Raw genomic sequence first — 25,534 nt, 5'->3', positions numbered from 1 at the left:
ATGCAAATTATTTCGGTCTAATCCACGGGGAGGAGAATGCTTCCTGCACGGATTCAGAGTCAATCTTGTGGCTTTGTAGTTTATGGGTGCAGGACGTGGCCAACTTTAGGGTTGAGCCCCGGTGGAGAATCCTGTGAAACAGGTTCCTGTCCATTTGAAACATGGTAGAAAAGTCTCCTGCTTGAAGCTCCAGACAAGAAAACCATTTTCATGCCACAGTGAGGGGACAAGCACAACTGTGATAGAACATGCACAGCTTCGCTTGAGGGAAAGGGAGAGAAGGAGAGGGGAGAAAGAAAGGAAAAGGGGGAAGGGGAACATAAAAGGAAAGGAAACAGAAAGGGAAGAAGGAAAGGGAAGGGAAGGGAAGGAAAGGAAAGAGAGAAGGAGAAGGAGAAGAAGAAGGAGAAGGAGGAGGAGAAGGAGAAGGGAAAGGAACGGAAAGGAGAAGGAGAAGGAGAAGGAGAAGGAGAAGGAGAAGGAGAAGGAGAAGGAGAAGGAGAAGGAGAAGGGAAGGGAAGGGAAAGGAAGGGAAGGGAAGGGAAGGGAAGGGAAGGGAAAGGAAAGGAAAGGAAAGGAAAGGAAAGGAAAGGAAAGGAAAGGAAAGGAAAGGAAAGGAAAGGAAAGGAAAGGAAAGGAAAGGAAAGGAGGAGGAGGAGGAGGGGGAAGGGAAAGGGAAAGGGAAAGGAAAGGAAAGGAAAGGAAAGGAAAGGAAAGGAAAACGGTACAGGGGAAAGAAAGGAGATGGAAACGGAAGGGAGGGAAGGGGGTGGGAGGGAGGAAAGAAGGAAGGAAAAGAAAGGGAGGGAGGGGAAGGGAGAGCATGCGCCAAGAATACTGGAAATGCCCCCCCCCACTCACTTGTGATATCATACACAACAACTGCAACAGTGGAGTCACGAATGTAGCTAGGAATCAAGCTCCTGAACCGCTCTTGGCCTGCCGTGTCCCACAATTGCAACCGTACCTAACGGAAATCAGTCAAAACAAGCAAGAAAAAAAAAACACGTCAAAGGCCAGAGCTAAATATACCTACTTGTAATATCGTATACTACTACAGCGGCGGCAGAGTCGCGGATGTAACTGGGAATGAGGCTACGGAAACGTTCCTGGCCCGCAGTATCCCAGAGCTGCAACCTGATCTGTGGGATGGGAGAAAATTAAGGAGGGGGAAAAAAAAAAAAAAAGCCAAACCGCCACGAAAACGAACAAAATGTCCCACGCAAAGGTTTTTTTTTTTTAATATTAAAAAAAAATCATGCATGGAAGGTGTTAACGTTGAGGTTGCAAGCAGAAGGCTGCGAGAATTTCTCAGGGGGCTCCAGGTGAGTCCGGGAGGGGACTCGGGGTGGTGGGGAGGCAGGAAAACCCAGGTAACTTTGCAGATCAGGCAGGCAGCGTCAGGCATCTCTTGGGGCAGCATGCCAGCAAAGGAGAATTCGCCTGCAGAGGGAGAACCTCGAGCAGGGATGTGCAGCCTTGGCAACTTTTAAGACTTATGGACTTCGACTCCCAGAATTCTCCAGCAGAGTAACAGAGGGACCTTGGAGGCCTTCTAGTCCAACCCCCTGCTCAAGCAGGAGATCCTATACCAGTCTGGACAAATGGCATGTCCGGGCTCTTCTGGAAAAACCACCTGGTGGAGGAATTCTGAGAGTTGAAGTCCATAAGCCTTAACAGTCGCTAAGGTTGCACATCCCTGCTCTTGAGGTTTTGCAGGAAGTCTGGGGTAGCTAAGAGAGACTGTTGGAAATCAGTGGGTGTTATGAATAAAGCCAATCAGCAGCCATAAACTGTATAGCTTTATCACACATCCTATTTTAAAGCAAAATGAACATGAAACAGCATTGATGGTAATGGGAAATGTTTTCTAACAGTGTGATTTTAGAAGTAGAGTAGAGTAGAGTAGAGTAGAGTAGAATAGAATAGAATAGAATAGAATAGAATAGAAATAGAATAGAATAGAATAGAATAGAATAGAATAGAATAGAATTAGGAATAGAATAGAATAGAATAGAATAAAAAATGCAGAATAGGAGAAAAAATGCAGAATAGATAGAATAGAATAGAATAGAATAGAATAGAATAGAATAGAATAGAATAGAATAGAATAGCATAGCATAGAATAGAATAGAATAGAATAGAATAGAATAGAATAGAATAGAATTCTTTATTGGCCAGGTATTATTTATTTATTTTATTTATTTTATTGAATTTGTATACCGCCCTACTCCCGAAGGTGTGATTGGACACGCAAGGAATTTGTCTTTGGTGCATAGGCTCTCAGTGAACATACAACAATAGTGGTAGATCATTAAGAAAAATGTGCAATTAGATATTTGTTTCGTTTGGATGGCTTTGGGCTGGAGGATTCTATTCAAAATGCTAGGCTGGACTAGGACGGTAAGAAAAAAATTGATAGATTGATTGGTATTCCAACCGGAGATAGTCAGAAGGAACACCAGTCCCTTGCAGCTAGATAGGGTCTGAATCTCCACATTGCCCACAAACCATCATGGTTGGCATGTGGAACTCCACTATGAGGGGGGGGGGAAAGAAAGAGTACAGGTAGTCCTTGACTTACAATACTTTGTTTATTAGTGACTGTCTGAACCGACAACGGCACTGAAAATAGTGATTTATGACCATTTTATTATTTATTTTTTATTAATCATATTTCTATGCCGCCCACTCTCCGAGGACTCTGGGCAGCTTACACCAAAGACAGTATACTAAATAGCATATTGCCCCCCAACAATCTGGGTCCTCATTTTACCCTCCTCGGAAGGATGGAAGGCTGAGTCAACCTTGAGCCGGTGAGATTTGATCCGCTGATCTGCTGAACTAGCAGTCAGCTAAAATAGCTGCAGTACTGCACTCTAACCACTGCGCCACCTCGGCTCATTTTTCACACTTAGGACCATTGCAGCATCCCCCATGGTCACATGAGCAAAATTTGGATGCTTGGCAACTGGTTCATATTTATGTCGGTGGCGGTGATGCTCTTTTGCAACCTTCTGACAAGCAAAGTCAAGGGGGAAGCCAGATTCACTTAACAACGGTGGCAAGACAGGTCACATGGGGCAAAACTCACTTAAGAAACGTCTCGCTCAGCAAAGGAAATTTTGGTGGTAAGTCGGGGACTGCCTGTAATGCAGAAAGTATCGCAATCTATCAGTGATGGTATGGGGTAATGGGAGGGGTGATGGGGTCATAGAGATGCTGCATAGAGAACGTTGGATAACAGGCAGCCTAGCCTGCAGCTGCATAACAGGCGGAGTAAAAGAGAATCAACCCTAACGAAACAGACAGTTAAAAAAAGGGACAGCGGGAGTTTTGTACTTTCAGACTTGCAAAATTCTCTTAGTGTAGCCTTACAATAAAGTGGAATTAGCTCATAGGAGTAGATGAGATTACAGACAGGAGTAGATTTCCTGTCTGGTTTACTTGTGAGGGCTGACGGTAGCTTCCAGCACTTCAGCATAACCGTAAGGTTAAAGCATGGAACTATACTATCTATTTTTTAATATAGGAAAGAAAGGCTTGGCTTTTTAAAAAAATAAACAATTGGACAAAAAGTGTCTTTTTGTCACTGGGAAATTTGAGGCGATTTCTCACTAAGCAGAACATTTGATTGTCACGGTACACAGGATTATCCGTTTATTTCATTTGCTTCTACAGTGGTACCTTGCTACTCTTTGAAACTCATCGCACGTGGTACTTGAGGTGAAAAATTTGTCCTAGTATTCAATTTGTCCTAGTATTCCTTATTTGTTTGGTATTCAATGCACAAGCTAGAACTTATAGGTGTTGGCTGCCTTGTGACTCGCTACATTATTCCTCGCGGGAAAATTTTGTTTGATGCTCATAGTTTTTGGTGCTCATCGTGCCTACCAGTAGCGAGGTACCACTGTATAGGGATGGCCTCAAAAAGTGCACTGTATTATTTACTGGCCACTTCAAATTAACCTCTTTTTCATATAAAGATAATGCAGGAGCAAAACATTCCATCCAATTTATACATGTGAGATTTAGGTTTCTACCTTCATATGTAGTTTGAAATATTCGAGATGCTTAAGAGCGCCAGATTAGTTATTCTCAGGCCAACCCAGGCAACCTGCAGAGTTTTTGCTGTCCGAGGCACAGCAGTTCTCCGCTATGATAAGAAGATAAGCAAAGCTCTGCTGGTTCGGCCAAGGCCCGCCTTCATCCAGCATTCTGGCCAACCAGATGCCTCTGAGGTGTTCAGGTAAGGTAAGGGGCTGGCTTGTAAAACTGTTCCCCTCGATTGGCACTGGAGGTATGGCATCCTCAGTCGGAAATCAGAAGCTGCTCATATCCTTGCAAAATGCATTTAGACCAAGATTTCCCAACCTTGGCAATTGTAAGACGCGTGGACTTCAACTCCCAGAATTCCCCAGCCAGCCATGCTGGCTGGGGAATTCTGGGAGTTGAAGTCCACGCGTCTTAAAAGTTGGCAAGGCTGGGAAACCCTGATTTAGACAATACAATGCACCATCCATGTTAAAACAGGCTAGTTAGTTACTGCAAAACTCTTACTCACTGTGCGGTCTTCCAGGTACATTGTTTTTGATAAGAAGTCAATGCCGATTGTTGCCTGCAAAGTGCAATTCAACAGTGAGTACATAAATGCACGCACACACATTCCTTTTGCTAAAACATGCGCTATCCACTCAATTGCTGGTCAAGAATAATGAAAATACTTTGAAATATTAGCTACCATGCTGGATCCATTTAATCAAGCAAATTTGGGTTTTTTTAAATTTTAGATGAACAATTTGCAATTAATCCAGACTCTAATCTGAGGCAAAGATCAGAATTCTACTTCCATTACAGGCAGTCCTCAAATTACAACAGTTCATTTAGTGACTGCTCGAAGTTACAATGGTGCTGACCAGTTTTTACACTTATGACTGTTGCACAATCCCCATGGTCATGTGATCAAAATTCAGATGCGTGGCAACTGACTCGTACTTATGACGGTTGCAGTGTCCCAGGGTCATGTGATCACCTTTTGCGACCTTCTGTCAAGGGAAGCCAGATCAGGGAAGCCAGATTCACTTAACAGCCATTTTATGAACTTAACAACTGCAGTGGTTCACTTAACACCTGTGGCAAGAAAAGTGGTAAAATGGGGCAAGACTCACTTAACAACTGTCTTGTTTAACAACAGAAATTTGGGGCTCAATTGTGGTCGTTAAGTCAAGGACTACCAGTATATAGAGGGAAGGGAAGAAGATTTTTAAAATGGGGGCCTTGAATCAGAGGCTTACAAAACAGAGGCTTTTTAATGCCAGAGGGAACATTTCTCTTGCTGAAAATTCTCTTTTTAATCTTTCTTTTCTTTTCTTTTATAAATCTTATTGATTTTCTATTTATTACATTTCTTAGTGCTTAATAAACATCGTGTTGTCTGGGGATTTAATTTGCTTAACAATACAGATTCCCTTTTTACTCTCCGCCCCTTTTTTCCAACCACTGGGTAAAATAAGTGCCATGTTTGATAGCATTTTGTGTCTTTCTTTCTGTTCGGTTTTCAATGCCAGTCTATCCATTTCTGCACAGCCTAATATCTTCTGAATTATCTCCTCGTCCTGCGGTGCTTCTTCATTTTTCCAATATGGTGTGAGGAGGATCCTCGCTCTTTTTAATCTTTCAGACGGCTCTTCTGTCCACAAGAAACTTCTGCCACCAATGAAGAAGGAACAGATTCTGCCCATTCTGTCCCTAAATGTTCTTCTTTCCCTTGTTGCTCCTCTCCCTCCTCCTTTGAGTAGCTCCATCCCTTGTGCTTGCTAAGTGAATCCAGAAGCCCCGATATTAGGAAGCAGCGAACGTTCCTTCCGTTGTGCAGTTTTATCTGGGCTCACCACTGGAAATCCACCTTGGGGCGCCTCCTCGGCAGAAAGGACACGAGACGGCCGGTTGTTTGCACAGCACACAAAGCCATGCGCTGTGCAGGCATGAGATAATGCTAAGGCGTGAACGGATTGATGGGAGGACTTGAAAGAAGCCTTGCAAAGAGCTATTCAGCAGGCCCTTTTCTTCTTCCACACGGCTGCCCTCGGGCTTCCTCAGGCCTCCCAGTGCAGGAAGCAGGGTTTTTAGTTTGGAAAAGGCAATGGGGCCGTTTCAAACCTTGCCCCACCCCCCTGTCTATTTCCAACAAGAGACGGGTTATGACTCCGACTCCCGAGCCTGTCCTCATGGAAGAAGACGACTCAGAAGGTGATGGGGAGGAACTGATAAGGCCTCCCTCTCCAGGACCCTCCTCTCTGGCAATTCCTCAGGTTCCATCCGAAGGCCAAGAGGAACAGCCTGGGATGGGCCAGGAGGAAGGCATATCGGAACAACAACAGATAGGGAGCGAGGATGATGAATCCTGCCTTGATCCCAGGCAGCGTCGGAGGGAGAAGCGTGCGCAGCAAAGGAAGAGGCGTGGGAGGGCCAGAGATTGAGTTGAGTCATTGAGCCACGTCCCACAAGGGATAAAAGGGGGCGTGATTGCTCGGCAGGCTTTGTGACGGACAAAAGTTTAAACTAAAGAGTCACATCGTGAATCCTGCACTTCGGCTCAGATATATTTTGGACTAAACTCTTGTGGATAATTTGTCGCTCTGGAAACGGACTGCAGATAAGGCCGCTCCTGCTTTTTGGGAGTACTAATTGGACTGGGCAGGCGTTTTACAGTTAGCTGCCAGAACTCTCGTCTGCCAGGAATTCTGGTCTGTTTATACAATAAATTATTGGCAGGCGTGTTTGATACTGCATTTGTCTGTGTGAGGTCGGGGGACAGAACAGGAAGGGGCAGGGAGACATCGCTGCAGTGGGCTTGCTATGTAGCCAATGGAGAAAGCAAGAGAGGAAGGAGCAGGGTGCTTAACAGAACTACAGGATAACAGAGTTCAAGGGACCTTGGAGATCTTCTAGTCCAACCCTCTGCTCAAACAGGAAACCCTGTACCATTTCAGACAATGCTTGTCCAATCGTTTCTTACAAACCTCCCACAATTTCTGGAGTTAAGTCATTCCACTGGTTAATTGTCCTCACTGCTTCGCTCCTTGATTAGTTTCCTTCCGTTGCTTCTTCTCCTGCCTTCAGGGGATCATCGCCAAACAGCGATTGGCGGTAATAAGCGGCAGCAGCAATCCCCGCCGCCTGGAATGGGCCGAAACAAGCTGCATGGAGGCCGAAAATGGGACACATGGAGGCAGCGATAGGCGGTGGCAGTGATGGGCAACAATGGCGGCAATCCCTGCAGCCTGGAACAGCTGATGGGGGTTGGTATTCCAGGAGGCTGATCCAATCACCAATCAGCTACTCGTGCTAAATCAGTCTGTGCTGAAGCTGACCAGACTGTCTGCTGTTTGCTGCAAGGAAGCAAATTGCTGGGAGGCAGAGGCAGATTTTTTTCCCCCTCCTCTTATGTGTGTCATATAGTCCGGAGAGTCTTATAGTCCGAAAAATACGGTAGCTATTGTCAGGAACACTGGAGAATTTATCACATGCAACTGCTTCCTGTTGTCCTCCAGAGCAAGGTGATGGATTAGGGATGTGCAGATTTGTCAATCTAGGAATGGAACAAGCCAGCTACTCCAAAGCATTGTGTTTCTTTGGAGGCCAACTTTTTTTCTGGCTCATATATATTTCCAGACTCATTTCCAGAAAACTGTGCTAAGCCAGAATTAGTTGGAGATGAACAGGTTTGTTTTAGAGGCAGAGTCCCCCAAAATGCTTCTAATTAATTCCAAAAGCTACTGACCCAGCCTTATAACAAGCATATTCCAAGAAGTTTACCAATGTCTAGAGGAAAATAAGCATTCTGGTGTCCTCCAGAATGTTCTGTGTCCATATCAATGAACTTTGCATTTTCTTACTTCTAAATGTCTAAATGGCTTGAGTTTGACATGTTTTAGAAATCACCAAGTTCACCTTAGAGCAGGGGTGTCAAATTCGATTTGAGGGCCACATCAGGGTTGTGTTTGACCTTGGGAGGCTGGGTTGGGCATGGCCGGGGTGGGTATGGCCAGCTTGATGTCACTCCTGTTGGGAGTGGCCCCGGGCACCCCTGCCTTAGTGCATTAATTGGAATAAGTATCTTGGAAAAGCATTTATAGTTCTGAAAAGCTCTTCTCCCAAAGAATGCCAAAATTAAAATTTGAGTATCCTCAAAGAACACAAAGTACACATGAGTAGGTTTCAGAACTGGGGTTAACTGGTCATGGCTGGGATTTTTAATTGAAATAAATGAAAAGAATTAGTCATTTGACCTATGCTTCTTTTTATGCAATCTTCTTCAACTTTCAGAACAAGGAAAATACAACAAATACATGAGTATTTTTTTTTTTTTAAGGAATTTGCTTGGTCTGATTAGCCTTAGTCAGAATTTGCTTAGTCTGACTTCCAGGTGAAATAATGTTTATATTGCCAATTCCTGGATAACTTGTGATAAAATTAAACCAAACATTGTTAAGATAATGCATTAATAATATGTTTAACCTAAATACAAAAAATGCAGGCAGTGTGGAAGGAGATAATTATAGAGCTTTTAAAATCACCCATTCAGCAGCTAACCAATTAGTTCTAATTTTAAAAAACCCAACCAAGATAAAATAACAGTGCTTCAGAATGGTAGAGTACTTCTGTTCTTCCTTACAAAATATTATAAACCACAAGAGAGTGTTCAAAATTACAGATAATAAGATTCTAAAGAAAAAGTGGCACCTTCTTCTTGCTTTTATTCCAAAATATGGATGGAGGCCAAAATTAAAAACTCAGTTCCATTAACTTATACAGAGAACATGAGACTTCATGGAACACTGAGAAACCAAATTAAAAATATATCTAGCACAAATTTCTGGCTATACATATTTGAAGTAAATCGTCTTCTGCTTCTGCTTCTTGGACTTTTCCAGCTGCTTTGAGATTTCAAACCTCACATCGATGCTTGTCAAGCCCAGAGATGACACGGTGAAATCCAATCCAATCCAATCCTTTATTTGCTTATACTTAACAGACAGAATCTTGCCATATTAAAGCTATAGTCTTCTAACCTACTAGATCTATCCTAAGAGTTTCTAGGGTCTGGCTACTCTGAACGTCTTCCCTCCTGCCCCATCCAGCTTGGGGTTGTGCAGACTCTTAATCTGGGCTTCTCTCTGGGAAAGCTCTGGGTTGTAAAAAGTGCACCCCACTTATTCTCCAGGTCCACAATCCCTCAGAAAGGTACTGAGAATGGTGGATGATCCACTCCCTATCCAACCTCTCACCACAGACTTCTACCCTTTCTTTTCAAAAGACTTCATGTTTTCTACATTTGGTAGAGAAGGGAGTTGAGAAGGACAAGAAGCAACAGATGGAAAGTAATCAAGGAGAGAAGCAACCTGGAACTAAGGAGAAATTTCCTGACAATGAGAACAATCAGCAGAATGACTTGCCTCCAGAAGCTGTGGGTGCTCCATCACTGGAGGTTTTTAAGAAGACACTAGACAGCCACTTGTCTGGAATGGTGTAGGCTCTTCTGTTTGAGCAGGGGGTTGGACTAGAAGACCTCCAAGGTCCCTTCGAGCTCTATTATTCTATGTTCTATCTCAGAGTGTACATGTCAGAAGAGCCTCCTGTAGTTTAGGCTGAATGTGAGTGTGAGACTGTCATCTGGCAAGTGGGTTAATTCACTACATGTGCAAAAAAAGATCTTTTTAGTTTACATAAAGTTTTCTCCTTATTTATTAAGGTATTTAGCAACTTACGTAGAACCAATATTAGTCAGAAATATGGAAGCACATAAGGAATAGCTGTATAGGGTATGAAAAACAAAAAGAGAAAACAGTTTCCGGTATTTTCTACAGTGTACACAACTAGTACCGTCTTTCATTGAAAGCAGGCATACTGATAACAAAGCCAGAAACATTTCTGATTCCTATGTATTAGTAACAAGAGGCCTGACCTCCTATTATTTCTATTCTACTATGGAACAATCTCAAGAAACACCTTCATCCATCATTTTCCTGTTGCATGAGATTAAAAACAGAGGGAAATCTCTTTTAACCTGGAATATTTCAGCAAAATAAGTTAAAGTTTGGAAGTCATAAAACAAAACAAAAACTCTTACCTGGTAGGTATTGTCAAAGCTGTCATACATGAATCTGGTGATCAAAGAAGTCTTCCCAACTAGAAAAACAAACACACACGTTGGTAACATCCAACTAAATTCTAAGCATCATTATATTGCAGTTAAGGAAAAGGCATTTGACATGAATCACATTTTGACAATGATTGCGATTTAGTGACAATAATTAAATGAGCCATATTGCCCCAAACTGTTCACTTTGAAATATTTTTAGTTTAACAGCATGTGAACACTTATTGTAACATCTGTCCCCATTACAGTAAGATTCAACTGTCAAAAGCTTTCATGCTTTGCAACTGTGGCTCCATGTTGTTCAGTTGAACTCTGGGAAAAGAGTCTACCAATCCAGGATTGGCCAAATACAATGATCAAGAACAGGGGTCTCCAAACTTGGCAACTTTAGGATTTGTGAACTTCAACTCCCAGAATTCCCCAACAAGCCAGAACTGAAGAAGCTTCTTGGATGAGAAGCAAAACATTTTTAAGGGGGGGAAAAAAAGCAAGAAAGTCATGTTGCCTTTTGGAAAAGCACCTTTGAGAGTCTTCCCCAACATTAGGTTAGCTCCATCCCTCCTGACGTTCCAGAAATCCTTGGCTAGGTCACCCATCCTGGGAGTCCCAGAGAGAACCAGAAATATATGTAGATATCCAGTACTGAGATGAATGTACTTATTCTCCCTCTGCCTAGGGTTTGTATAATTTATACTTAACAATATTTAATTTTAATACTGATTTTACATTTTTATCATGATAGTTTGTATTTGCATTGTATTTTATCAGGTTGCTGAGAGCAGCCCACAGTCACTTTTCTTGTGATGGTAGCCATAATAGATAGATAGTTAGATAGATAGATAGTTAGATAGATAGATAGATAGATAGATAGATAGATAGATAGATAGATAGGGATGGATGGATGGATGGATGGATGGATGGATGGATGGATGGATGGACAAGTGAGTGAGTCATGAGGAGAAAATCATTTCAATTCAAATGGAAAATTATGAACAAACAACAAAATTTCATTTGGTTGTCAATGAAGATTTATAAGCCACCTGTCGCAAAGGGTGACTAAGGAAGCTACTGTCAGTAACTCTTATGAAGACTTGAAATCATTCCCCCATCTCACCTTGAACTCAATAATTAGAACAGGAGAAGGATAACTTCATCAAAGAACCAACTGTTGTGTCTGGGTAAGGCACTTAGATCCCATTAATTCCTGAAGAAAGTTAGTAGTAAAAACTGCAGCTCACTCCCAACTGGTAGGGTGTATATTAATATTCTAAAATTCATGCAGGATTACAACTCTCATCCTCTGCGGCTGATTCCACAATGTGGCAGAATTAATGGGAATTACAATCTAACACAAGCCTTTTAGAGAGGATAATACCAGGAGGAGATCCCTGTACAGTATGTAATATTAAATTCACAGAGGGGCTTAATATTAAAGAAGGCTGAGGTAAGAATTTGCATCCCAGCCATGCTGATGGTGGTTGGCTTAACCAGCCCTTCCTTTCCTATTTAATAACAAAACAAAACTCAAAACTCAAAACTAATAAAAAGAAAGAAATATAACCGTGATCTCTAACTCTAATCCAGGGGTCTTCCAAGCAAAAAATCAAAAAAAAATCAAAGAGAAGATAGCTTCGCATATTGAGTAATTTCAGCGAGATGCCATTTATCTTTCCTCCAGTTTGCAGCTGAAAAGCAAGAAAATACTTCCCGCTTTGATGAAGCAGCCTTTTGTTCAAGTCTGCTTCAAGTGATGCTGCATTTCAGCCAAATCGTATTTACTGAAAAAACAACAGAGGTTTATCATCCACAACAGGCGGCAAGTATTATATATTTCACACTTCAAACTAATAAGCGTGGTACATATGATTTAACTCTGAAAGTCCCAAATTCGTGTCTAAATAAACTAAATTTAGCCGTGTATTTATGAAAGTGATTGCAGGAAGCTAAAAAAAAAGCTATTTCCGGTACACCAGGCTTCTGCCCACGTAGATTTAAGCAGTCAGGAACATCATGTACTGCGAGCAAAGCAAGAGGACCGATTCCTGCTCAAAAGCACGATCTTTTTCACAAATGTGCTGTTGGAGAATTTCTCACACAGCGAAGACGTAAATTGACAAAGATGCTAACCAGGGATTGGGAGCAAATGAAGAGTCCTTTTTGGACAAGACTTTTCAAGAGACGTTGGGAAAGAAAGAAGTAAATAGGCTCATATTCAACAGAGGGTTACAACAGGAGTCATTCGCTTAATGAAAAAGATGTATCTTTACCATACAAGTCCTAAGACATTTAGAGATTTAAAGGGCAGTGTATCAACACCTTAACTTGTCCCAAAGGTGCTATTTTCCAAAGAAAGCTTGGATGAGAAGTGAAATATCAACTCAGAAGCAAACCTGGCTGAAGCCATCTTTTGCTGCCTCATAGTTGCCACGAACTTGCAGGGGGGAGGTGGGGAAATAACAGCTTAGCTGGTAGTCAAAGCAAAAAGCTTTCTCATGGGAACCAAGGTCGAATCCACAGGTGACAGTTTAAGGAGGCGGGAACCTGACCAAGGAGCCCGCCAAACGTCCCAAGTGGGCAATGTGACCTGTGACAATAGGGGAGGGGATCAATTGCTATTTGATTTTTTGTCATAACTGGGGGGAAATCTTTCAGAGTTGGGTTTCACTGGCTGTGCCGATTTGATGCATCCAATAAAGTTCTGCTTTGATGGGTGTGTTACTCGGAACACTGACACGAAATGTTTTCAAAGGGAAAAAAACACACCCAAGAATGTCCAGTTGCCTTTTGGAGAAAACTCCTTTGGGGACAACCATGACCTGGATGAAGGGAGAATCTCTACCGACAACACCTTAACTTGTGACTGCACAGGGCAACAGCTGAATCCACAGGGTGACAAGTCTGAAGTTTTTGTCTCTCAGAAGCCCTAGGAACCTTTGCCTCTTTCCTGGAGTCCGGACTTGGTACTTCCAAGTGGCACTATCTACCTCCTCTGAACCCTACCTGGAGGGGGGGCTCTGGCTCCCTGTCCTGCTTTTCCCGATAATGGAATGTGGAAGAGTATGACTAAATCCACAATTAATAAAAGAGATAAGGAACGTTAGATTTGCATTACACTGAACAATAAATAAAACTTCAAACTACCAAGTACCAGAAAACATTTTACTTATTTCTACTGAAATAGCAGTGTTAAGTACTCCCAGAAGCTCTTGGTCCTCTCTGACCTTGTTTTCTTGCAGACCCAAACTAGGTAACATCATCAGTGCAACGTCTGCAAGAAAAAAAGCAAGCTCAGAGAGCACCAAGGAACCCTCATTTCAACCCCGAGCTACAAATATTCTCCTTTATTACTCCCAAAGGTGCTTTTCAAAAGGCAACTGAACTGAACTGAAAAAGCTTCTTGGATGAGATGCGAAAGGTTTACTAGGAAAAAAAACCCTAAGAAATTCCAGTTGTCTTTTGGAAAATCACCTTTGGACTTTGCTTGTCAAACGGTCACAAAAGGGGATCATATACCCTCGGGATGCTGCAACCGTCATAAATACATGCTGGTTGCCAAGCAGTTGAATTTTGATCATGCGACTATGAGAACGCTGCAACCATTGTAAGTGTGAAAAACGGTCCTAAGTCACTTTTTGCAGTGCCCTTGTAACTTCAAACGGTCACTAGATGAACTGTTGTAAGTCAAGGACAACCTGTATAACCTATTGTCTTCTTCGCTGATAGAAGGAAGATTTTAAGGAGAGATTGCACCCACCTCATTGGAAGAGACAGAAATATTTTCTCCTGTTGTTCTGAGCTATGCAGAGTGCAGAGTTCGGTTGACCACAAAATAATTCATTTTAATGTATGCCGATTAAGTGTACGTTCAAAGTGACCATAAAGTTATGCTAAGTTCTAAGTTCTCCTCTTTTGACCCGGTCTTGCCAACCTTGAGGAAGAGAGCACCATTTCCTGGCTAGCCGACAGTTCACTGGATATCTCCATTAGCGTTGCTAAATGTGTCGCTCTTCACTATTAAGGGCCCATTCATTTCGCACTTCTGTAACCTCATCAGTTTTAAGCATCCATTCCTTTACCACTTCTAGTTGTTTATAAGAGATTATACTATCTGTCCATAACATTAAACATCTCTACTAAAGCAGGGGTCTCCAATCTTGGCAACTTTAAGACTTGTTGACTTCAACTCCCAGAAAGCAAAGCTGGCTGAGGAATTCTGGGAGTTGAAGTCCACAAGTCTTAAAGTTGCCAAGGTTGGAGACCCCTGTACTAAAGGACTCCTGCCTTTATGACAAAGGGTCCCTCAGTACCACCGTAAGGAGAGGGAACAATTGCTATTGCCCGGTAGATGCAGGGGCCATTTGTTCTTTGTTTTGTTTTTTTGAGCAGTTTAATTTGGCTCGACCACATAAAACCTCTCTAGCATTCTCTTTTAATGTTTTTTACGAGCAAAGAAATTGTCTGGGCTTCTAAGAGTCAGGCTGGTCAAGGAATCTTAAAGGTTGCAAGCTGGACTGGGAAGTTTAAAAAAAAAACGTTTGGAGGGAGAGCAGTGGAAAATCATTTCTGTCATGTTGCCAAGAAAACTGCATGGGTGAATCAGGTATTCACTAGGAAATGAGTTGGGGGGTCTCGTGGGGATCTTTATCTTTTTATGGGCCATTGCAGAGGCCTGTAAAGTCTGGGAAAGGGCAAATCATCTCTCTAGTATTCAAAGGGGAAAAGAATGACAGACCATTCTGATAAGCAAGCTATATAGGTAGGAGTCACATATTATGGGATTCAGATAAATCTATTCAAATGGCCATCGCAGCTGAGTATACCTTAATGTTTCCCCTAGCTTTTCTGGCTTTAATTAAACTAGCAGATTTTTAATTGTGAGAGGGGGTACGCTCTTAATTAAGATTAAGAGCAGATAAAGCCCCTTGGGAATGTGCCCCTGATAACGCTTAAAAACCGCCTAGAGCTCAGAGATTAATCCGGTGGCAAATACCCAGCTGCCAAGTAATTCTGGAATCGAAGATATAAATCAATACAAAAGAGTCATCAAGCAAAGAAATACTGAGGCCAGATTTTTTTACTTTAATTCAGATGATTCTTAAAATAAATGGAAATCTGAAACCAGAACTTTTAAATCTTATATGCATAAAGATGGGAAACGCATTAATTCCCACAATGGAAGAAGAATGGATGGTAAAGATGATGGAGATAGTGAAACTGGCTGTTTTAGTCAAAGAAAAGAATTTAGCAACTTTTGCTTCTACTTGAAGACTGCTTCTGGATTTTTTGCTCAAAGCTGAAAAAAATAAAACTTTGATTTTATGTTTTGATGATCAGAATGGCTTGAAATGTTGTGAAATGTAAAGCAAAAGGTTAATGTTGTCTTATTTTTACAATCTACTGCAGAGGTCTTCAAATGTGGCAGCTTTAAGACTTGTGGACTTCAACTCCCAGAATTCTCCAGCCAGCATAGCTTAAAGGACAAATGGGAGAAAAACGGTCTGTTTTTCACCCGTTTTTGCAAAAAAACGAGGCACGCAGAGGGTTTGGGAGGCCTGCAGAGTGCTCCTGGGGGCTGGGCAGGGCAAAAACACTGTTTTCATTGTATAAGATGCATCAACATTTCCACCCTTTTTTAGGGAGGAAAAGATGTGTCTTATACTCCAAAAAATACAGTACATTCAATTTTGCAGCTACTAAGATTGTTGGACTAGCAGGTACAAAAACAGCCAGGGAAGTGATTGAAGTCTGGGGAACAGGACCCTTGGCAGTCAACGGGAATGCCGATTTACCACCAGCTTGTCAAGTACTTACGAATTGAGGACTTGGCAGCAGAAGGAAACGACGATTTAGTAACCAGCCATCAACACCGCAATCAACAACTAAAAAGCCATACACAGCCAGGCACCATATAAATATGACTCACAGAAAAGCCCAAAGCACACACTCTGCTAGAGAGAAGTTCCTCGAGGATGGGCTCCAGCGTAAGTCCGAAAGCTTGAAAGAGTAAACCTCTGGTCCCAGTGACCGACCCAGACTAGATCCTGTAACATTATCCTGGGATGCATATATTTGCCTTCATTTGTGAGAATTGCTCTGTGCACCGAAAAAGACGGGAGATAGTGCTCAGTAGAAACACAAAAGCATTTATCCCGTAGTTAGGAGCAATTTTATTTCTGCTGCGCAGTCATGGAAATGACTTAATATCAGTCCCTGTGTAGTTAGCAAAGAATTGGGAAGAGCTTTTAAGACCACTACTGGCATAAAAGTAGCAGCAAATTTGCATGTTTCTTCTTTTAAAACTTCACCTCTCAATCTTCGGACTGCTGTTCTAGAGGAGGCTTTGAACCAGTAGTAGCTATGTTGGACTGTTGCCTTTGCATGTCATTCTAGCTTCTGACTCTAGTAAATCTGACCGTCCACAGATAAATGGGAATGAGTCTGCATAAATATTCTTAAGTACTCTAAACGTGACAGCTTACTCTTGTCCCATTCATCTAGGCAAAAATGCTGGCCTCATCCATTGGCTAAAAGAACAAGAGCTACAGATTGCTGCTATTTAAGCAAGAAATACAAGAGGAGAACAGGCCAGCCTGAACTGCATATAAAAATGTCAGTCTTTTGCTTTCTGGTATTTATATACCAATGTCGCTCTTCTCTATTGTCTTGGTCTTCCTTCCTTTTTTTTTTTTTTTTTAAAGTATGCCTGGGAGAAATGTCCCTTTTTAATTGGTATGAGATGCTTTGGAAGACAATTGTTTGAAAGATGCCATAGCAAGTAAAAGTAGTCCTTGACTTACAATCATTTGTTTAGTGACCCAAGTTACAATGGCACTGGAAAAAAAGTGACTTACGACCGTTTTTCACACTTACAGCTACTGGAGCATCCCCAAGGTCACATGACCAAAATCCAGCTGTTTGGCAACCGACTCACATTTATGACGGTTGCAGTGTCCAAAAAAGTCAGGCGATTCCCTTTTGTGGCCTTCTGACGAGCAAAGTCCATGGGGGAAGCCGGGATTCCCTTAACAGCCAGGTTGCTAATTTATCAACCGCGGTGATTCACTTAACAACTGTGGCAAGAAAGGTCGTAAAATGGGGGCAAAACTCAATGTTTCAGTTTACAGCAGAAATTTTGGGCTCAATTGATGTCTTAAGTCGATGACTATCTGTATAATAGCAGCCATGAGTTTTGCTTAAATCTTCTGGTTCCCAAACCTATGACATATTTCTCTATCACTTTAGGGCAGTGTTTCTCAACCTTGGTAGCTTGAAGATGGGTGGACTTCAACTCCCAGAATCCCCCAGCCAGCAGCGCTGGCTGGGGGATTCTGGGAGTTGAAGTCCACCCATCTTCAAGCTACCAAGGTTGAGAAACACTGCTTTAGGGTATTTTCTATTTAAAGTAAGACACCCCCCCTCAAAAAGGCCCATGTTTTAATTCTCAGGCCTCAATTCTCTAGGCATCCCTCTGAGCTGCCAAACTAAGACAAAGACTTTTTAAAAAGCAGCGCAGGCCATTAGCTAAGAATACAAGATTAAACCGGATGAAGGAAACCATCATGAATATTCATGACTGTCTGGTGCAAAAGAAAAAGAAAGAAAGAAAAAAACCATGAAAGGAAGCTAACAGAATAGCCCGAGATGGCAAGAATTAAGCAAAAGTGACGTGTATCTAACACAAGAGCATTCTCAAAAAAGAAAATATTGTGCCGATAAAGGAGAATATTTGCAGCTCAGGGCTGAAAGAAAGGATCCTTGGGGCTCTCTGAGCTGGGCTGTTTTCTTACAGATGTTTCATTACCCAAGCCAACTTACATCATCAGTGTTAGTGACTAGGTTGGAGTTCACTGGCAGTGCTATTTCTTCCTATGGAAAATTTAATTGAAAAGAAAAATCCTCTACTCTCAGCTATTTTTTCTGTCCAATGAAAAAGGGAGAAAAACACTTGTTTTGAGTTTTCATTGTTCCTTAAAAAATAGAACACCTGACGAGGTTTAAGTTCTGTTCAGATAGAAAGCGAGGTATTTAAAATGTTCCAGCAGCTGGCGTTGTTTTGTTCCGAGCTCAATAGCCAGTTTTTTAAAAATTATTTCTTCCACAGCTACAACGGAAAACTGTCTTCTGATTCTTTGTAAACCAGCAGTGGCATACATTAAAAGCAACACCACAAATGGAATTTCATAAGCCCACTGCTTGCTGAATTAATTAAATTTTGTCTTTTCTTTCTTTCAATTAAACACTCAGCACGACTAACAGCAATTACGTAAGAATAAGGAATATAATTAGACTAAGAAGAAATTTTAAATTGGCATCATTAAACTGAAAGCTAACCGTTAAACTAACAATTAAAACATCCGAAAAAGAAAAATATTGACTTCTTTGTTTTCCTAAATGCTAGAAGAGTGGAGGCCAAGTGCACTTTCTTACAGAGTGCATTATATATGCCTTCTTAAATAAATGAGATGCCTGAGCAAATAGAGGAGGGTCTTCAAAAAAAGCCTCTTGATATAGAGAGGAAAAGACGATGGTCCGTCAGTCAGGCCCTAAGCCATGCCACCACGAGCTGGCCCTTTTTATTTTATTTTTTAATTTATACCCCACCTTTATTACTTTCATAAATACTCACAGCGGTGTACCTAATAGCAACAAAGATGATTGAGGGCTGGAGGTTAAAACATATAAAGAACGGTTGCTGCAATTGGGTATGTCTAGTTTGATGAAAAGAACTAGGGGAGACATGATAGCCGTCTTCCAATATCTCAGGGGCTGCCCCAAAGAAGAGGGAGTCAAGCTCTTCTCCAAAGCACCAGAGGGCAGGAGAAGAAGCAATGGGTGGAAACTAAGCAAGGAGAGAAGCAGCCTGGAACTAAGGAGAAATTTCCTGACAGTTAGAACAATTAACCTGTGGAACAGCTTGCCTCCAGAAGTTGTAAATGCTCCAGCACTGGAAGTTTTCAAGAAGTTGGACAACCATCTGTCTGAAATGATACAGGGTTTCCTGCCTTAAGCAGGGGGTTGGACTAGAAGACCTCCAAGGTCCCTTCCAACTCTGTTATTCTAACATGATAATATTCCTTCCTCCTATTTTTCTCACAACCACAGCTGTGTGAGATGAGTTGGCAGAGAGAAAGGGACCAAGATCAACCAAGTGGCTTTCATGGCCATGGCAGGACTAGAACTCACTTGCACCTGGTGATTAGCCCAAAGTCACCCAGTCGGCTTTTGTCCCTAAGGAAGGACTGGAACTCATCTCCTGGCTTCTAGCCTGATGCCCTCATCACTTGACCAAACCGGCTCTCAAACTGGTTATACAGGGAACACCTTTTTATACAGGTGTTCTATGATTTCTAACCCTGCATAACTCTCCCACACTTAAATCCAAATTACGTGCTACCCTTAACACCATCATTATCACCCCTCTAAAAAAATTAAAAACAAGCTTGTAGTAATGGATAAGTAACTAGGCAGGTAAGTGTGGATATGTCAGGAGTAGTAGTCATGGGCCTGCACGCCAGCAGCTCAGCTCTGATGGTTGCTTTTTTCATAGACCAAAGCAGCAGTGAAACCCGGAGTCTCCTTCAGTGACTGAGCAGCCCTCTCTGGGCAGGCATTGCTTTCCTCCATAGTACAGGTAGTCCTGGACTTATAACCACAATTGAGTCCAACATTTCTGTTGCCAAGCAAGACAGTTGGCAGGGAGTTGTTGGGAAACATCACGTAGGCAAGTATAACCGTAACAATCTACTCTTACTGAAGAAGCAACCTAGAACTAAGAAGAAACTTCCTGACAGTGAGAACAATTAACCAGTGGAACAACTTGCCTCCAGAAGTTGTGAATTCTCCAACATGGGAAGTTTTTAACAAGAGATTGGACAACCATTTATCTGGAATGGTAGAGGGTTTCCTGCCTGAGCAGGCGGTTGGACTAGAAGACCTCCAAGGTCCCTTCTTACTCTGGTTATTCTATTCTAAGGCCTGTGCAGCACACGACGTCCTCGTGCCCCATACAACTTCCCGCCTGCCTATCTCTCAACAAGGCCTCCTAGATGCAGCCCTGCTCTAAGCACTGGCATCTTATTGACTGTGTCATTGTCGGAAGAAAAGACGGGCAGGAGATCAGAGTGACCAAGGCCATGTGGGGTGCTGATTGTTCGCAGTTCACAGGCTCTTTTGTCTCCAACATGAAGCTCCACATCAGGCCCAAGAGGCAACTGCAAGGAAATAAGGCCATGGAAAGAATTAATTAAGCCCAGCCCGGCTTCGGCACTGGCTGAAGATTTAGAAACTAATCTTGCTGGCAGTGCCGAAGACGACCGAAAATGCTTCAGGGGTATTGTCCATTCATCTGCACCGAAGATGCCAGGGCACTGTCCTCGCAAGCAGACCGAGTGGTTCGATGAGAATGCTGAGAAGATACGGGCTTTACTGGCTGAAGAGCATCGCGTTCGCTGTGTCCATCATCATCAGCCGCCGAGAAAAATGCCTTGGCTAGTGATCGTAACATAGTCCAGAATAAACTGCGTAAAATGCAAGATCCCCGGCAGACAAAATACAGGTAGTCCTCGACTGACGACCACAATTGAGCCCAAATTTAATGTCGTTAAGTGGTAAATTTGTTAAGTGAGTTTTGCCCCATTTTACGACTTTTCTTGCTACATTTGTTAAGTGAATCATTCCAGTTAGTGACTGTCAAGCTTCGGTGCTATCTCAAAATAAATGACTTTCCAAACTGCCAATCTTTAAGGAAATTTTCTCTTTATTTGAGTACGGCAACTGGATCATGACTCTGCGCGGTCAGTACTGACCTTTGCCCCCCAATCCCTCCCTTTCCAATCCCCAATTCTCTGCTTCTCATTGGCTATCTTCCAAGTCACTCTCCTGATTTCTTTTCCTGTCAGTTCACAGGAATGTTCCCCCTCCCCTCTTCATCTCCAAGGAGATCGAAACTTCAAAGGGATTTAGCAGGCAAAAGTTCAAACTTCATCCTCCCTTTTCTATGTCAGCGCTGAGACGCTGACAGTGACATGGATGTTGAGTGAATCCGGCTTATTGACTTTGCTTGTCAGAAGGTCGCAAAAGGGGATGACGTGACCCCAGGACACTGCAACCGTCATAAATATAAACCAGTGGTCAAGCATCTGAATGTAAATCACGTGACCATAAAGGGATGCTGTAACGGTCATAAGTGTGAAAAATGGTCGTAAGTCGCTTGTCCCAGTGCCGTTGTAACTTTGAACGGTCACTGAATGAACTGTTGTAAGTCAAGGACTGCCTGCATAGGGATATGCTGAAAGAAAACACGTGAAACTGTTCTATGAAGCTGAAAGACTCTCTGTCGACTTAGGAGTTCCTTCCTCCAGAGTGTAGATGGTACAACTCTCATTTCAGAGGGTGATTTCTGCAAAGGTGGGCATACTACGTGGGGGCCATCCTCAACCAACCTTCATCTATTGACTAAGGAGAAGGTGGCTTGTGTGTTTAGGATGCTGCTTGGAGGTTAGCAAGCCCAGGTTCAAGACTTGAGTGCTGCCGTGGGACAGGGTTGAACTCCCATCCTTCGCTCCAGCTCCTGCCGGGGACATGAAAGGAGTCCCCAACTGGGGGTCCCCAGAACAGTGATGCTTTCAACCCGGAAGCAACTCGGTGCTTCTGACAGGAGCTTTACTGTGAGGCAATAGACAGGTCCAGGTTATCAATAGCACCATGGAAGATCCTACTGGTAGTAATAGCTGAAGTCACAAAAGCTGTCGGAGTTATCCAATGGCAAAGCCCAACGGGCAGATGCTATACCTGCAGAGATATACAAAATCGATGGTCCTATATTTACACAGAAGCACACCTGAGTTATTCCAGTCATTTTGGAAACAAGGATCCATTCCTCAGGAACTTAAAAGATGCATCCATCACACACAGCCAAAAGAGGAAGAGCAGTCAACAAGTACACGACAACCCACTAAGGAATCTCTTTGCTGTCCACTGTAGGAAAAAGCCTTGTTAAGAGTTCTGGTCACTCAACTAGAGCTGCGCTTGCTGCCAGAGTCACAGTGTGGCTTCCTCAGAATCTGTGGGACTATTGACACATGAATGTTGCAATACTCCAATTTCAGAAGAAGTGTCAGGAGCAGAATCATGAACTCCACACAACCTTTGTTGATCTCATGAAAGCTTTCAATACGTTCAGCCCACCAAGTCCTGTCACATTTATTCACATGACACACCAGTTCCATGAAGGCAGGAGGGCCAGAGTGGTGGTGGACGGCAGAGAATCCTCAGGGGCATTCCCAATCGTAAGCTGCTTGCACCCACACTGTTCAGCATGATGCTTATTGCGATCCCTTGAGGTGTCATCTGCACCTCCATAACTGTCTGGTTTGGCTTTGCAACCCAACAAGACAGACACAGACTTCAGAGGATAATTAGAACTGCAGAAAAAGCAATTGCTACCAACCTGCCTTCCATTAAGGATCTGTATACTGCACGAGTCAAAAAGAGGGCTGTGAAAATATCTACAGACCCCCTTGCATCCTGGACATAAATTGTTTCAACTCCTACCCTCAAAATGACAGTATAAGGCACTGCACACCAGAACAACTAGACACAAGTACAGTTTTTTCCCGAATACCATCACTCTGCTAAACAACTAATTCCCACAACACTGTCAAACTATTTACTAAGACTGTATTACTATTATTCTTCTCCTCCTTCCTATTACCCATCTCCTTCTACTTATGACTATAATCTAGTTGCTTGTATCTTTACGATTTATATTGTTTTATTTAGTTTCCTAAGTGTTGTATCTTATGGTTCTTGATGTATTTTTTAATGTACACTGAGAGCTTAGGCACCAGAGACAAATTCCTTGTGTGTCCAATCACACTTGGCCAATAAAAGAATTCTATCCTTTTTTCTTATTCTATCCTCTCCTATTCTGTGATGCCTTTCGGGACAGTGATGCCTGTATAGAGTAGATGGGAAGCTCTTCAACCTGAGGGCATTTCAAGCTATTCTCCAAAACAGGTTGTGGCTAAATAATGATTAAATAAATTATTTAATCCAAATAGCCAAGTATATTTTAATATTTTAGTCCTTTCTTCTATTTATATACTGAAATACTATGTAAAACCTTGTACTCCAATTTGGTCTACAAGCAAATAATCAGCAAGCATCATACCAGAAGAACTTAAAATTCATCATCAAGCCTTTATTTAATTTCAGATTTCTTGCATTGGCAGGATGTTATCAGTAACCATGGAAATATTGAGCCTGCTTTCAAATTTACTTACATAACATGCCAGTACCAAGTCCATGAAACTTAACTAATCATTCATGGTAAGACACATTAAAACGGGAAGGGTTTTTCTTGTTTCCATTCCAGTAGAAAACTCTTTCAGGAGCATAGAAATTAGAGTGTAGCTTAAGCAGCAGGCAAAATGGGTGAAAATCCAGGGAGAGAGGGGGAGAACGTTGCTGATGCTGGAAAACACGAGGGGATGATCTAAAATGAAATATCGAAAGAAGTTATTATTCGTCTTGGATCCTATCAGGTCATCTTGTGGAAGAGGACAGAAGAACCACCTATGCTGGCCTCAGGCAGCATGAACAAAGGGGCAAAAAACACTGCCGTCATACGAAGACCTCACAAAGGAAATTTCAGCTGCTGTTGATTTTCCTTGTTCAAGTGATCTGTAAAGAATCAAATCACTCCATTTATAATAATGGAGAAATGAAATAAAGACTAGTTGGTGGGGGGAGGTGAAAGGGAGGCAGTTCCTCGACTTACAACAGTTCATTTAGTGACCACTTGAAATTGCGACGGCATTGAAAAAAGTGACTTATGGCCATTTTTCACACCGACAACCGTTGGAGCATCCCCATGGTCACGTGATCAACATTCAGGCGCTTGACAACCAACTCGTACTTATGACGGTTGCAGTGTCCCAGGGTCACGTGATCCCCTTTGGCAACCAAACAAGACCGAATGGCTGTGGGTATTGCCCCCTAAAGACTATGTCGATTCTCCATCCTTGGTTCTGGGGGGTGAGAAAGTGCCCCCCTCAGAACGGGCTCACAATTTGGGTGTCCTTCTAGACTCACAGCTGAGACTGGAACAACATCTGACGGCTGTAGCTAGGGGGACCTTTGCACAGGTTCGCCTGGTGCACCAATTGTGACCCTACTTGGATCAGGAGGCTCTCCTCACAGTCAGTCAGTCAGTCAGTCACTCACTCATTCATTTATTTATTCATTCATTCGTTTTATATGCCGCCCGTCTCCGAAGACCCAGGGTGGCTTGTCTCATGCCCTTGTCACCTCACGGTTAGATTATTGCAACACGCTCTATATGGGGTTACCCTTGAAAAGTGTTCGGAGACTACAGTTGGTCCAGAATGCAGCCGCGTGAGCTATTGTGGGTACACCTAGATACACCCACATTACATCAATTCTCCACGAGCTGCACTGGCTCCCTATCGGTCTCCGGTCACAATTCAAGATGTTGGTTATTACCTTTAAAGCCCTACATGGCTCAGGGCCAGGCTATCTTCGAGACCGCCTTCTACCGCATAGCTCCCAGCGACCGGTAAGATCCCACAGAGCTGGTCTCCTCCGGGTCCCATCAGCTAAACGATGTCGGCTGGTGGGCCCGCGGGGGAGGGCCTTCTCTGTGGCTGCCCCAACTCTCTGGAACCAGTTACCTCCTGAGGTCCGGACTGCCCCCACCCTACTGGCCTTCCAGAAAGTGGTGACGACCTGGCTCTTCCGGCAGGCCTCAGGCTGTTGATCTCGCTACGATGATCTTGCGAGACCCGGCCATGAATTGGTGTGTATGGGTTTTAATGTTTTCTTGTTAAACTTTTGTATGGGATATTGTTCGCATTGTTTTACTCTTTGTTGTTAGCCGCCCAGAGTCCCTCGGGAGTTGGGCGGCATAAAAATGCGACTAATAAATAAATAAATAAAAATCTTCTGACCAGCAAAATCAATGGGGAACCCAGATTCACTTAACAACCGTTTTACTGCTGTAACAACTGCAGTGATTCACTTAACAACTGTGGCAAAGAAGATCATAAAATGGGGCAAAATTCACTTAAGGATTGTCCCACTTAGCAAAAGAAACTCTGGGCTTAATTGTGGTCGTAAGTCGAGGACCACCTGTATATACTGCAGCAAAACATAGATAGCCTGCTCCTCTTTTGTTATCCACGGGGCCAGAGAGCTTGGTTTACAGCTTGGTTTAATCCAGTCCAGATCAAAGGGACTCATGGGGAAAGAGAAGGGGCATCCAGAATTAATGTATTACACATTTCAAAAGCCCAGCATACAGCGCTTCTTTTCAAACAATCAATTCGTGAATCCCTAGCTCAGCAGTTCGAT

General features: G+C 42.8%; 1 protein-coding gene across 2 annotated transcripts in view; it reads right to left on the bottom strand.

Annotated features, from left to right (window-relative positions):
• Positions 1 to 25,534, bottom strand: part of RAB6A (RAB6A, member RAS oncogene family) — a 55,894-nt gene that overhangs the window by 16,034 nt on the left and 14,326 nt on the right. The window contains exons 2-4 of one of the 2 annotated variants that reach the window (XM_034438774.3): positions 10,133 to 10,191; positions 4,565 to 4,618; positions 862 to 967 (exon numbers count right to left, since the gene is read on the bottom strand). In XM_034438774.3, coding sequence (XP_034294665.1) covers positions 862 to 967; positions 4,565 to 4,618; positions 10,133 to 10,191 — 219 coding nt within the window. Of the gene's footprint in view, positions 1 to 861; positions 968 to 1,036; positions 1,143 to 4,564; positions 4,619 to 10,132; positions 10,192 to 25,534 lie in introns of both variants that reach the window. The other variant, XM_034438775.3, reaches the window with a different exon arrangement.

The sequence above is a fragment of the Pantherophis guttatus genome, chromosome 5 (genome assembly GCF_059756535.1).
Source record: "Pantherophis guttatus breed Tessera chromosome 5, ASM5975653v1, whole genome shotgun sequence".
NCBI lineage: Eukaryota > Metazoa > Chordata > Lepidosauria > Squamata > Colubridae > Pantherophis > Pantherophis guttatus.
Note: the sequence above shows the minus strand (reverse complement) of the source record. Positions and strands in the feature narration are given on the sequence as shown.